General features: G+C 28.6%; 2 protein-coding genes across 2 annotated transcripts; one reads left to right on the top strand and one right to left on the bottom strand.

Annotated features, from left to right (window-relative positions):
• Positions 1-3,767: 3,767 nt before the first annotated feature.
• On the top strand, positions 3,768-5,881 carry LOC109796380 (transmembrane emp24 domain-containing protein p24delta3). Its single transcript, XM_020356058.3, has 4 exons — positions 3,768-4,084; positions 4,623-4,835; positions 5,313-5,389; positions 5,599-5,881. The coding sequence occupies exons 1-4, from the start codon at positions 3,878-3,880 to the stop codon at positions 5,741-5,743; spliced, it is 642 nt and encodes a 213-aa protein (XP_020211647.1). The 5' UTR covers positions 3,768-3,877; the 3' UTR covers positions 5,744-5,881.
• A 3,114-nt stretch (positions 5,882-8,995) lies between these two features.
• Positions 8,996-12,359, bottom strand: LOC109798551 (F-box protein At1g10780). The gene is made up of 4 exons (XM_020358879.3): positions 12,200-12,359; positions 10,594-11,340; positions 9,483-9,763; positions 8,996-9,405 (listed from the first exon to the last, which is right to left on the bottom strand). Exons 2-4 carry the CDS (start codon positions 11,336-11,338, stop codon positions 9,169-9,171), a joined length of 1,263 nt encoding a protein of 420 aa, XP_020214468.1. The 5' UTR covers positions 11,339-11,340; positions 12,200-12,359; the 3' UTR covers positions 8,996-9,168.
• Positions 12,360-15,667: the final 3,308 nt, after the last annotated feature.

Genomic DNA, 15,667 nt, shown 5'->3' with positions numbered 1-15,667 from the left:
TATTTTTGAAGCAACAGAAGCAGCTTGTTGCATGGCACTTTCAAAGTGATCTTCTTGTTGCATGGTCACATTTGCTTCTTCCTCCTCTTTCTCTTGCTCAAGTTCCACAGCCACCCATGCCTTGTATGATTCAATCTCTAACAGCTTTTGATCTGAGAAAAAGGTTAACTGGTAGATCAGGGTTTCCATTTTTCTTTTTCGAGTGTGAATTGAAGAACCAAATGTGAATGTTGGTGAATCATATAAAGGACATGTATTTGACCTTTTACAACGTTAAGAAATTTTTTGGTCACGTGGCTCCTAACCCGTATGTTGGACTAAATATTTGAGTGAAAATTATGGTGGGACATGAGAAGTGAAACTAGTAAGATAGGATATAATTATTAGCTCTTTTATTTTGTTTGGGTGTTGCAAGAAAAAGGAATTTAATGGGTTTTATACTTTATAGGTTCAAGAAACTTGAGTGCCAAATTATGATTAGATAATGTTCCTTTAACTAGACTTCATTATGCTGTGAAAAAGGCTTAGAGAGCCGTTGGAATAAGGCTAAGGAATAATAAGCTTTCTCAGTGATGCAGACTTTGTCCGAATGATGTAGCTTTGATTAATTCGAGTAATTTTCATGAAGTGTTCAAAATTATTTTACATAATTTTTCATATCTTCTCACAATGTCTTGTCATTAATTTTTATTATTTTAAATAACCCAGATACAGTTACTTTGTAATTAACGATTACTCTCACGAAAAATTCACGAGCAAAATAGTGTTGATAGGTGGGGAACACACGCAGGTGACCGTTGAGTGTCTGATCTAAGGGCAATACTAAGTACTAACAATGTTAATTTTTTCAAAGGGACACATTAATTACAACGTAACGTAACCTTGACCAATTTTTGACATTTTGTTTTATACATAATGTTAGGAAGATAGCCTAATTAATGACATTAATACAAGTTATTTTCATAGATTAATTCCTAACCTTGGAGGTCTTCAAACTTTATTTTATTTCAATTGGACAATAAACTAGTCCTCATTCTATTTCAGAAAGTTAGTACCTTTGGTTAGGGAAAAAAAAAACTTAGTATTTAGTTGTCTCTTGCCGTTGCTCAAGAAGTTTAAAATTTAAAACCGAGACACAGAAAGAAAATAAATATAAAATAAAATAAGAGAAAAAAAAACTTTTTCATGAACTAGAATTAGTAATCTCAATTACCTCTAGTCTCGTCATTTCTGGATCCAAAAAATAAATAATGTACAGGAATCTTAATTGTTTTCACACATTCTATTAAGGCCAACCAATCCAAATCAAAAACATATATCTTTAACAGATATATTTTTCTACAGTTAATTTATTAATATATTATGAACATGCCACCCTCAACGTGCCTTTCGGAAAATGAATAAATATCAATTCTCCGAAGAAGCTCAAAATTTTGCGATTGGTTCAACTCCAAATGATTATCTCATAATTCAATACCTTGCCGAAACACAGAGAAAGCACTTTCTTTTATCTTATTTTTTTATTCCAATGTCTATTAGACAGTGAAATAAGGAAAGGCATCATTGAAAAAACCATATAACATATAATTATGTATGCACTTGTTTCAATTGATATAGACTTTATTCAATAAAAATAAAACTGATAAAATTATTAATATAATCACGATACCTAAGTTAATACTAGTAGTACGATTTATTATGTTATATTAATAGAAATTTTTGTTAACATAAATAAATTAATATATATATATATATATATATATATATATATATATATAATGCATCCATACTTATCATAAAGGAGATACACAGTAAATAATTATTTTTCATTTTTTTAATTGATTATTATACTCTTCATTTGTTAAAAAAAATGAAATAATTACTAGTATTTTTTAAATAATCACCAATAACCATCTATTCAATATATCTTTTTTTAAATATTTTATTTATAATTTTTTAAAATTAAAAGATATAAAGTGTCTCTTTTTTCTACTAATATATATAATGTTAATATAATCTACAATATATGTCCAAAATAAATGACCCATAGTATATAATAATAATAAAGTGAGTACACTTTAGAAAATAAAATACTATAATAATTATTAATTAAAAAATAATGGTTCATATTATAATTAGTTTTATATTTTATTTTATAAGAATTTAATTTTATTATAAATTTTAATAATTTATTTTATAATTAATAATTGTGAGTATATTTTATCTTTTAAAGTACAATCCATCATTTTTAGAAGAGTTAATTTCTATATTTATATTTATACTAGTATTTTAATTTGTATAATTCACAAACATGTTTATTGTATATAATTAAAATTTAAAATAAATTATATATAAATAAATATTATATTTAAATATATAAATTATTTTTAAAATTAGTAAACATAAATATTTTTAAACATATAAATTATATTTTAGATTTATAATAAGTGATTTCTATTATAGTAAAAGATTATTTTATTTATTAATAATTTATTTTAAGATATTAATATTTAATTCATAAATAATTATGATAATTAAAAATTAAATTAGATAAGAAGTTAAAAAAATTCTACAAACATTTTCATTGAAGAAAAGTCCTTAAAAATACTCTCATACAATATAAATATTCGTATTTAATATATATATATATATATATATATATATATATATATATAAAAGAAGACATCTATTTATTTCGGTAATAAATTTATCTAGACTTACTTTATTTGATAACTAATATTTTACATCAAATTTAATTGGTCTAACCGTTAAAATTAAAATTCTTAATCTATAGATCAAGTCTACAAATTTTTGAAAAATTTGAAAATTCTTTGAATAAATGAAACAAAATATTAAACAATTTTTAAATTTTTAAAAAATGCACAAACTTAACCTATATATTAAAAATTTTAATCTTGATAATTTGATTATTAAAACTTGATGTGAGTTATTAAATAAAATAAGTTTAGATAATATAATAAATCTCTATAGATAGAGAGAAGGGATTAGTTGAAATTTGATAAATTTTTACGGATATATACAAAGCAATATTAAGAAGGGGGAATAATAACCTTATTGAGGAGTTATATCTATATATAATTATTTTTATACTATTTATTTGGTTTATGTAAAGAAAATGAGTAATTCTTGTCACCCTTATATACAATAGTTTCAAAATGCCAAATTATCTATGTATACATGTGCAGAACAGATTTTTCCAGGCGGTGCTGCTTCTGCAGCCAAAAAAGAATAACACAAAAACAGCTGCATAACGTAAATTTGAAGAGAAGTAATGAAGAAATAAAAAATAAAAGAAATTAATGTTTAAATATATTTTTAATATTTTAAATTTAATATAAATTTATTTTAAAATTTAAAATTTAAAATTAATTTTATAATTTCAAAAATAAATCTTAATTCTATACTCAACTTTTATTAAGAAATGTGTCAAATATTAAAATTTATCTATCGATATTTCTGATAGCGAAAATATTATATTATCTTTTAAATATATTATTTATAATAATTATATTTTTAAAAGTTTTATGATTAAAAATAATAATTTTAAATTTTAATCTAAATTTAAAAAATTTAAAATATGTTTAAAAAAAATTAATTAAAATTTATAAAAAAGATGTTAATAAATATGGTAGTTATCTTAAAAATATTTTCTATAACAAAATTTAAGCCTATCACACAAACAACTCCAAGTACTTTGTTAAGGCAGAAAGAGAGAGAAATATAAATAATAAAATAAAAGGAGAGATATAGAAGAGGTGTGGATTGAGATCCAAAGAGAGAGGAAAAAAAGAACATTTTGATTTGTTGTTAACATTGCATACAGAGAGAGAGAGAGAGAGAGAGAGAAGAAGAAGGTATGGGAAGGAAAGGTATGTTAAGAATGTTTCTCCTGTTGTTCTTTTTCTCAAGCAATCTCGTTCCTTCTGCTCTCGCTATATGGCTCTCCTTGCCCATCTCTGGCACCAAGTGTGTCTCCGAAGAAATCCAACACAACGTCGTCGTTTTGGCCGACTATGTCGTCATTCCCAATGATCACTCCCACAACCCCACCATCGCCGTCAAGGTACTCTTTTTCCCTTCTTCAATCCACCTCCAATCTTCCCTTCTGCGTTCTCTGCCCCTCCACCAATTTTTAATATGCTAATTTTAGGTGTTATCTTTTGGGCTCTATTATCCTGTTATCTAATGTTGATCATGATATTTTGTGTGATATTTTATATGTGCATTCGTTTCATTGTCATTGAGCTCATTGGTCGTGGTGGAAAGTGGCAAACATCTTAAAACATGGTTTGCACTTTGTGTGCTTAATGGTGAAATTATATGTAGTTTTGTGTATTAGGGAGTTATGTGTGTCGTAATTTTGTAAGTATGGACAGAGAATAATCTCCATAAGAGTCATAAGACTCGGACACAGCAACCCTTCGCTGTGTTGTGTCAATTTTGTGTCTGTGACCCAGTATCAAATAAAATAAGTGATTATCAATTGGTGTTCTATCAAAAACCTTGCGTACCTGGGCTGTAAATCAGTATCTTCTGATATCAGCTTGTTGAAAAGATCTATTACTTGTCTCTTGGTTTTTAATAGTAATATTTTTCTTTAGGTGACGTCACCATATGGAAACAATATTCATCACAAGGAGAACACAACACATGGTAATTTCGCATTTACAACTCAGGAGGCTGGGAATTACCTGGCATGCTTCTGGGTGGATAGCCATAATCAACAAGGGGGTGAGGTTAATGTAAACCTTGATTGGAAAATTGGTATTGCAGCCAAGGATTGGGATTCAGTTGCTAGAAAAGAGAAGATTGAGGTAAGCGTCCGAGAGATATGTATAATTTTGAATCTCCCCATTCTATAAATATCACATATATATAACTTGATACCTCTCAAAGGCCTGCCATTTACTCAAAGGTATAACAAGAATTGAGTTCAGGCTTTGTTTTAAAATAGTTTTTGAGAACTTTTTAGGTTTGTAGTTTCCTTGAAGTACTTTTGCACCGGAAGCTGACAGCATTTAGTAATTGCATGTGAATTGAAAAGATTTGGATCCTCCCTTGTTCCTTATTTCATGTTCCCTTCAAACTATGAGAGAAAAAGACACTAAAAGGAATGTTTGATGGACCCTGCACGCATAATGCTTAGTGTTACTATAGTTGCTTTTGTATCTTTCTCTCATAACATAAGAACATGAGAGAATCCAAATCTGAGTTGAAATTTATCCCTCTTCTGTTTGCTCTTGAATGATTCTCTTTGCTGATTTATGTCTCTACATGTGATTGATACCTAGGGAGTTGAGCTTGAACTGAGAAAGCTAGAAGGAGCAGTAGAGGCTATCCATGAAAATTTGCTCTATCTTAAGGGCAGGTAATTCTAATCACATCAACATCAACATCTTCCCCTAAAATTAATTAATTGCAACTTATTTATTATTATTATTATTTTAACTTTTCATATGTTCTAATCACATCAACATCAACATCTTCCCCTAAAATTAATTAATTGCAAATTATGTATTATTATTATTATTTTAACTTTTCATATGTATAATTTTGTTTTTTGGGTTATTTCTCCAGGGAAGCTGAGATGAGGACGGTGAATGAAAAAACAAATTCCAGAGTGGCATGGTTTAGCATTATGTCCTTGGGTATCTGCATTACAGTTTCAGGTTTGCAATTGTGGTATTTGAAGCGGTTCTTCCAGAAGAAGAAGCTTATTTAGATTATGATAGTATCAATTTAATTTTATTAGTGATGCAATGAACTATAAAAACTTTTAAGAATTTTTATGAACACTACTCGCAAGTAGTAGACAGAAATTTTTGATACCACAAGTAGAGTTTCCAACTTTTCTTATCCACGGATGGTTATTACAATGAATTATCTTTTAGATTGGGATATGATAACCTGCAGATAAGAGGGAAAGAATTTTAATGAATGAAATCGAGTAAAAGGTGGGATTTTATACCTGTTTGTTCTTGTTAGCTACCATCTTTGGGCAGGGGGTAGGATAAGATCATTAAGGAGGATTGTGTTGATTCATGGTTGAGTGTTTGCTAGTGCTGATGAGGATGTAAAGGTCTGTTAGGTTAATTTGCTGACAATACTATGGTTGAGTGTTTATTCAAACGGACATGTGAATACTGACATGGTGACCAGCTTTTTGGCAGCTCAACGTCATGGATCTTATCCACCGTTGGGGCTATGTTTGGTTTTCAGTTGAGAGTTTCCAACATCGGTTTTAAAAGTGCCACTGAAAGCAATCTATAGTTTGGTTTTTAGTTGAGTTTGATTGGGAATTGAATTTTGCTATAATTTTGTTTTGAAAAGAAAGAAAAGTGGAGAATGCATTTGTAAATTCGATTTGCAAAATAAAATTTATCCAAATTTATATCTATAATCCTTAATCTAAACATACGCTACTGGCTACTCTTTCGGTTGTGGCGATTTGGTGTGGCTTTTTTATCAGTAAAAAAGATTATATAGAAGACTATGATTTCGACCGGGCGACTTTAGTGGTTATAGAATTTAGAGTCAATTTAGTTACAGGATAAAATACTTTTGAGAATTTCTTCATTAAAAATAAAGACTATTTTTTAATAAAAAAAATTCTAGAATTGCGTATCTAGATGCGTTTGATTACCTGAAATTTACGGAATTGGACTGAAAAATTATATTTGTTCCATGTTTGTTGTGGGACAGCACAAATTAAGTAATTATGGACATGACAAAAGCTCCTATTTTTTTTACTTAAAAGATTATGTGACAACTTTTTGTCACGCGAATAAAAAGTACTCATAAAATTAAAATATTGTAACTCTTTTTTCTCTTCCCTCTTCTCCGATTATCTCTCCTCCCACACTCTTGCAGATGCAGTCTTGCTCCCACTTCCAACCACACAATTCAAAATCACATGTAGTTGCTTTTTCATATATTTCATTTACTTGTGTTGTCTGTCGTTCATCAAACTATGTACAAATTTAAAAATTATCTTGTGACTTAAATAGTTGTATTGTGCTGTTTTTCTTATTTTGTATATTAACGTGTATCAAATGTACCCATAGTGTGTTTAGTTATTTGGTGAAAAGTTGTTAGGCCACGCCAAAAATAAAGAAAATGTGATCATCTTTAGAAAACTGAATACAAGTTATGCTTTTTTATTTATTTATTTATATTTATCTCATTTTATCATTAAAATTCTCTAAAATAGTGTTTTTCTGTAGTAGTTTTAATTTTAAATCGAAGGTTTATGTCGTTAGTGTGAATAAAATTAGATTTAGATTTTATTAAAGAGGACTTTAGGTATGATAATCATTCGCAAAATTAATGATGTTTTTCACCAATTGTATGATGACCCCCTAAAATGTTTATATATATTAAAGTAGGAGAGTTTTAATCGAGACAATTTTTTCCACTCATTTGGAATTTAATAATTTTTAATACATACATATATATGTATATATATATATATATATATATATATAATTTATGTAGAATTTTCTAAAATTCTTAAAACAATTGTTAATTTTATAATTTTTGATAAAAAAAATACATTAAATAAAAATTTAATAAAAAAAATTTACACAATCTTTTACATAAATTCTATAATAAAAAACTATTTTAAAAAAAACTACCGTGACTATTGATTGCCATCTATCAAATTCGTCCTTTACCACGAGTAATTTTTCCAACAATAATTGGTAATTATAATCTACAATTTACTATTCTTTCAATTCTTCACTAGTTCATAAATAATTATATAAAAAAATATTATCTTTAATTAATTTAATATTTATATTTATATTTATCTATATAAATTATAAGCCTATATATTTTATAAAATTTAATTGAGTATTAAATTTATATTTAGATATATATGTTTTGTAGTATCACATATGACTTTTTAAATTTTCTAGTATTTCATAAAAGCAGTTGTGATACTTTTTAAATTACTGATGACTCTTTAATTGGTGGCTATTGAGTTTATAAAATAATAGCATTCATGGATAAAACAGTAATAACCAATAAAAATAAATCAGACATAATATAATAAAATTAAAATTAAATGTTGTGTATATATAAATAGCATAATTTTGAAAATCCTTGATTGAAAATCAATCCTAAATTAGTTTGAGTTTAGAATTGGTACAATCCAATGGATTTGAGTTGATCTAATTAATTTTTTAAATTTAATATAAAATATTTTTAATTAAAAATTGTAAATTAGAATAACTTATTTGCAATACTTGTTTTATAAATATAATTTAATCATTTATGTTAATTTTTAATATCTTTATTTTGTATAGTTTTTCTTATATTAATTTGATACTTTTTATTCTAGATGTAAACTTGTTATTATTAATAGATATTATTATATTTTATTAAAATTTAAACTCAAATATTATATTATATATAATTTAGAATTTTATGTATACATTAATTGTTTAGAATATGTAAATAACATTTTATTTTAATTTTAATGTTATAAAATTATAATATTATATTTATTTAATATTATTTTTATAATAATAATAATAATAACTATTAAGTATTATTGAGATGTAGAATATTTTAAAAATTTTAAAAATTATTTAATATTTTATTTCATTAATTTAAATTAATATATAAATTTTTTATGATTATCTCTTAATTTAAATTATTAAAATGAAATATCAAATAATTTTTAAAATTTTAAAAAATGTACAAACTTGATCTATGTATTAAGAATTTTAAATTCAACGATTGAATAATTAAAATTTAATATAGAGCATAAGTTGTTGAATGGAATAAGTCTAAGTAAACTTACTCCGAAAGTAAATAAATCCCTTCTCTATATTTTAATATAGAATTTATGATATAAGTTAATTCAAAAAAAACATTTTAATTCCATTTAGTAATTCATAATTTTATCTAATTTTAAAATAAATCAACACTATATCAAATACCCAAAAAAAAATAAAGCAGAACTTTGAAATTATGCATAATCCACATAATTTTTCTTATTAGAGTTCTAGCAAAATCAAAGTCAATGAAACAAGTCAATTTTCAAGTTCAAAATGAATACTACAACAACAAAATGGTATAGTAGAGAAAAGTTAACAAAATCCCAAGAAAAGTGTCAGAAATGAAGAAGTAATAATAGGCTCTTTATTGTATTCGAACTATGTTATGGTTCATGTATGTGAACCTGCAAATCTCGTCAAAAAAATCATCAGCACTACTATGGCTGCTCTTCATCTCAAGAATCTTTATAACCATGCTCCTAAGACTTTTCCCATACTTCAGCAAGGATTCAAGCGTACTCATTTTCTGTTCAGCATTAAGAGGTGACCTCACTGTGATCACAACCTCCTCCAAATACGGAATCACAAATTCTGAATCAACCTGTGAAATATCTTCATTAGATGAGAAATTAAACAACACCCTCAATCAGATAGCTAATATAATGAATATGAACTTACATGTTTGAGACTGTTCTTCTGGCATAAAGCCGCAAACATGGCTCCATGCATATCAAACTTCCGCAGCTTTTGATGAGTGTTGAAAAAGTCCACAAAATCAATCTCTGGAAAGGGTTGAAGAGCATCATAGTCCCCAGTGAATTCAACCTTCATAAAGAGATGATTCACCTCACTTGCCATTTTCAGCATTTTGCATATGGCATCCCAGCACCACTGGATTCCCCTCATACACAGGAACTCCAGAGCTGAAAGATTTCCAAAATCAACCATATATACTCTCCCTGAAAGCAAATAAATTCAAAGAAAAGTAAATTAAACTGAAAAAAAGGGGGAAAACATTGCTTTTAGTATTATTCTCTTATTAAAATTAGAGTTTCACTTCAATAATACATGTAATAAAAGTTTACATTAAAGATCAGTATAGGCTACCAAAGTAAAACTCCTAATTCTAATTAAAACAAATGTTAAAAACGATGAATTAGGAATTTTGTTTTAAATATGCTAAAAAAACTTTTCATATCTAACGGTGCAGGACAAACTCAGGAATTTAGGAAGCAAGGACACAAAAAAAGATGGACAATGTCACAATGTGATGAACCTACAATCCCAAATATTATATCTCTAATACTGTAATACACCACTCAAGCAAGAGCCCTTGGGCTTGAACTGTCAATAAGAGACGCAAGGATCAAACTGTAAATCACTGTGTGTTTGCTAGTGCAATTTTTATGTACATTTGTCATAATTTCACATTAGATAAGTTAAAAACACGCGTAAGTTACTTCCTTCGGCTTCAAGCAACTTGAGTCCATTTCTTAATGAAGTCAAACTAAACAAGCACTTAATACCAAAGGCTCTCATGCTATGTCATGAACAACCATGCCAAAATCTAGTAGAGACACGAATGATTCTACATTATGAACTTGTTTAGATATAAGTTTAGAAACACTTTTAAGAGCTTCTTTACTGAAAATAAATAATTCTTTTTGGTAGAAAAACTTTTAAAAAGTACTTTTAATTTGTATCCAAACAATCTCTATATATTTGTCGGACAACAGTCAAGTCAACAATAAATGTATAAACACAATAACCAATTTATCGATTTAACTACCTGCACTGTTGGATATGGAAAGTTTCCTCAAATGCTTGGTTTCAGGAACCCTTATCCAGCTACACCCTTGCACCTCAAGTGATTCAATTTTGGGGGAATTCAAAGTGAGAGAACAGTTCCCGATGCCATAAAAATCCAGCTTACACTGCTCCAAACATGGCAACTCAATAGATACCGATCTAACCCCTTCACATCCAAGCAGCAACAACCTGGTGAGAGCTGGGCAAGAGTGCAACACAGCACTCAACACAGCGTCATCCAACCTTGCACCAACAATTTCAAGGTTCTGGAGGTTAGGAAACACATCCCATTTGGGGGAACGCATTATCAACACACCCCACAGTTTCAGAGACACCAAATTCTTGGCAGCACCAACATAATCCAACTTGGAAGGGCTCTCATGGAGATCCTCATTGTCAGCGAGGTTGTCCATTCGGAGCTCAAGCTGTAGAAGAGACTGCCCCACTAGTGAGAGCCATGATGCAAGGCCATCAGGGGAAAATGGGCTATACACAATTAGCTCTTCTAATTTCACCACTCTTGACACCATTCTTTTGATGATGCTGTCACCATCCTCACCAGAAGGAGAAGGGTTGTCAAAGGAGCTGCGAGGAAAGTAGAGGGTTTTGATGTAGGGGGTGGAGTCCTTCCATCGCTTGGAAACACAGTTGCAAGATGCCACGTCACGAGCATGTGTGATTCGGGACAAGATGCATTGGAGAATGGCATCGGGTAGAGAATCCATAGCTGAGTAAGAATCAAGAATCAAATAGATAATTGTTAATGTGTGTACACAGATTCAACTCTATCTAATTAGTCATCAATAACCATACTTTGTACAAATAACATGTTAAAAGAAAAAATTCAACTCCATCTTTCAAAATCAAAACCATGCAGTTATGCAAACAACAACAACAAAAGCTTTGTCCTTTTTAGGTGAGGTCGGCTACATAGACCACACCCCATCATCCGGCTAGGTTATGAGAACACAACACACAACGATGACAAAAAAATTATCTTAGTAGGTGAAATTAAGTACATGGATCACACAGCATTATTTGGCTCAATTATGAAAAAAATACACAACAAAAGAAGTCTTATCACAAAATGAGGTCCAGAAGTTGCCAACACGGATTACCCAACATCATATGACTCGATTATGGAAACAAGTTACAAGAACAACCAAAGATGGTTTTCTCCAAGCAATTACGAAAAAAGAATACAGATTTGGCAAGCACAGTTTTCTGGTACCCTATGACTTAATAACAAGAAAACATCAATAAAAGTCAAGACATGGATTAAACAGTGAAATTTTACAACTTTAACTGGTAGATTAACTATGGGTAACAAAGAAGCCAAGCTCCAAAACAATCTTTTTCTGATTCTGCACCAACAATGAAGAACAGCGAAATGTAGAACAAGAGTACCCAGATGGAAATTAATGAATTCCTTGCAGTTGTGCATTCAAAAACTACATTTTTGCACTAGATAAGATTCAATTAAGGATTAGATAGAAACGAAATGATGAAAAAGTAGAAAGAAAGTGCAAGAATGAAATGCAGAAAGAAAGAGAAGAATGAAGGGAGTGAGAATTGACGAAACTTACCAATTGGAAGATCTAGATTGGGAGTGGGTGCCGATAGCCAACTCACTTTCTCTCACTCTTAAAATTGGAGAGAGAGAGAGAGAGAGAAAAGAAGGAGCGGGAGTATGAAGAAGAGGCAAGGAGTAAGATTTTATTTGGGTGTTTCAAATTTTGAAAAGCATGACTTCGCTTTGTTATTTAAACACTAACTCAAGTTTTTCCTATTTCACTACATTACAAATTTAGGACATGCAACATCTCCAACATTAACTCCCTCAAATGATTTTTTAACTCAGTTTTGTAACATAAGTACAATATTTTACTCCAATGATCACGGTCATGCCAAAAAAAAATTATTATAAGGTATAATGCGATATTTTTATTTTATTTTAATTGTCAATTTTTAAAAAATTGTCAATAACAATTATTTATCTACTAGTATTTAAGTTTATACGTTTTATAAGTTAAATACTTATTATATATAATTAAAATTTATAATAAATTATATATAAATCAATATTATATATAAATTATATTTAAAATTTATATAGATAAACATTTTTAAATATATAAATTATATTTTAAATTTAAAATAAATATTTTATATTGTAATACAAAATTATTTTTATTAATAATAATTTATTTTAAAATATTAAAATTTAATTTATAAATAAATATAAAAAATAAAAATTGAATTAGTTAATAAATTATAAAAATTTCTAAAAACACTTCTATTAAATAATAGTTATTAAGAACACTTTCATTTTATAATCAATTATTTCTAAACTTTCATAATAATTTTAGTAATCTATTCTTGGACACAAATGATTTCTACAAAAATTTTGTAATTTTAACTTAAAAAAATATTTTAAGCAATAACAATATTTACAAGTATTGTTGATAATATTTTAAAAGTCATCCATGTATTTGAATATATATATATATATATATATATATATATATATATATTGCAAACATACTAATAAAATTCATCTACCTAAAATATTACATTATATCAACATTATAATTGTCATAAAAATATCTTTTTTATATAACGATTCATAGATTCATTCATTAAATTTAAATTCTAAACTAATTTTTAATTTCAATAATTCTTCTTAAGAGGAAAGAGGTAGAGTGTAAAATAGATGTAAAATAATTTTCTTAACTATATAAAATAATAGTAAGATTACACTTAAATGACTTACAATAAAAATGTAAATAAAAATTTGAGACCTAAATAATTGGATGCCTAAGGCAAAAATATTATGGAGTTCTTAACTTGTTTTGGTAAACTCTACGATTATTCATTAATTTTTCCTATATTTTTTAATATTTTTTAAATTGTATTTTAACTGATAATACTATTTTTCATTAATTTTATTACCACAAGTCTCTTTTTATTTTTATTTTTTTCTCTAAACAAATTGGACCATTTTCTCTACGTTCTGTTTGTAAAACACAACACTCCATAAGTCTCTTCCCTTCTTGCAGAGACCATGATGTTGTTCGTCTTCTCAATCTACTTCAATCTTTTGAACTACGAAGGTTGTTTTTTTATTGTTAATAAGCAACTGTGTTTACACGTGACTTCTTTGTAGATTTGTTTCGATGATTGAATTTTATAAGGACCTGATTTTAAGTTTTAATGAAGTTACGATTGAAAATATTAATTTATTTCTATAAAAGTTAATTCAATAAAAATGAGTTATTTTTATAATAAAAAAAACAAAACAAAAAAACAATAACGTTATAAATAAGAATGAGATTTTTATTCATAATTTAAAAAATCGGACCGATCATTAAATCAGTTAAGATATCGGATCAGTGAGTCAAAGGTTGAATCGGTGAGTCATTAATTGAACCACATGACCTGGTTTTTATTAATTTTTTTTTAAAATTCATGTTAAATATATTTTATACTTATAAATTTCAATAAATTCATATCTTATCTTAAATTTTAATTTTCATCTTATTTAAAATTATATTTTTTATTTTGTATAAAGAAATAAATAAAAAAATATTTTAATTTTTTTTTGTTGAACCAGTTTGACTCACTAATTTGACCCACCAACTCACTCACTAGTTGAACCGAAAAGCTTATCAGTTCACTCTGGTTTAAAATGGGTCGAATGCATAACTAATCTAACTCAAGATTTAGACCAATTAGAGCACCGGTTTCCAGTTCAACCAGTCCGTCCCGATTTTTAAAACATTGCTTCTATCTGACTTTATAAATACATGTGACATTTTGTGAATTTCAACTAAATATTATAAGTAAATTATTTTTAACGAGTTAATCATTTATACACTGTCAGTGTAAAGTTTTTTTTACACGGACAACTAATCAGATCTTTTAATAGTGCCTTTTTTTTATTTTAATTTGATTAAATAAGCAAATGACGTGACACTATTAAAATATCTTATTGGTTGTCAGTGTAAAAAAACTTTACACTAGCAATGTATAAATGATTAACTCATTTTTAATTATTCAATCATTTTTAATTAGAGATATATGTTTAATAAATGATCACCATGAGTGGGACTGGATGGAATTTGATCAATCATTTTTCCAAATGTTAAGGTAATAATTTGAATCAAGAATTCTCTTTATTGTCAACTAAGTCATTGTTTGTGTACCGGAAGGTCCCTATCGGTCACGTTGACCAACACGTGCCGTTCTGTCAGACACCTACGCCATGATGTCGGAAACATCGGTCCAGCCAACGACCGGGACGAATGTTACTAACGGCTCGACATAAGACCGAGCCGGAGAGTCCCCCGTAGGGCAGGATAGCTAGACAACTGTTGATCAACCCGATTAATAATAGCGCCCTTACTAACGGCTCGGCATAAGACCGAGCCGGAGAGTCCCCCGTAGGGCAGGATAGCTAGACAACTGTTGATCAACCCGATTAATAATAGCGCCCCATCCTTTACCTATCGGATCGGCGAAATACCGTACCGATAGGTGAAGAGCGGTTATTAATCATGATTAGCAGGTAAGCGCATGATTAAGTTAGTAAGTAAGTAATTAACATCGTATTACCTAAATTAGTAAACACCTGAAAAAGCCCACAATGCTCAGGCCCACGTCAGGCACTATAAATAGGTCACACATAACGAGGTATGTCACTGTTCATTTTTACCCTAGATATTCGTGCATATACTGACTTGAGCGTTGGAGTACCCTTTGCAGGTACCTCCCCCATCCCTTGGAGATACTGTTGGAGCTCTTATTCGGTCCCCTTTCACCCAGAAGAAAAGGAGTGTGCCCTTAGACAGGTACATTTTGGCGCCCACCGTGGGGCCGAACCGAGAGCTATTCCGAGATTATTATTGAAAGAATGGTGAAGACGAGAAAGAATAACGTTGAAGAACACCTGTCCGAGGACGAGCATCAGTCAGGAGCCGAGACGACAGAAGAGACAAACTTGAACAGTATGATGCGACAGATGAAAGAGGAGATGGCCGCTATGAAGCAACAGC

Source organism: Cajanus cajan, chromosome 2 (assembly GCF_000230855.2).
Source record: "Cajanus cajan strain Asha chromosome 2, NIPB_CcT2T_4, whole genome shotgun sequence".
NCBI classification, from domain to species: Eukaryota; Viridiplantae; Streptophyta; class Magnoliopsida; order Fabales; family Fabaceae; genus Cajanus; species Cajanus cajan.
Note: the sequence above shows the minus strand (reverse complement) of the source record. Positions and strands in the feature narration are given on the sequence as shown.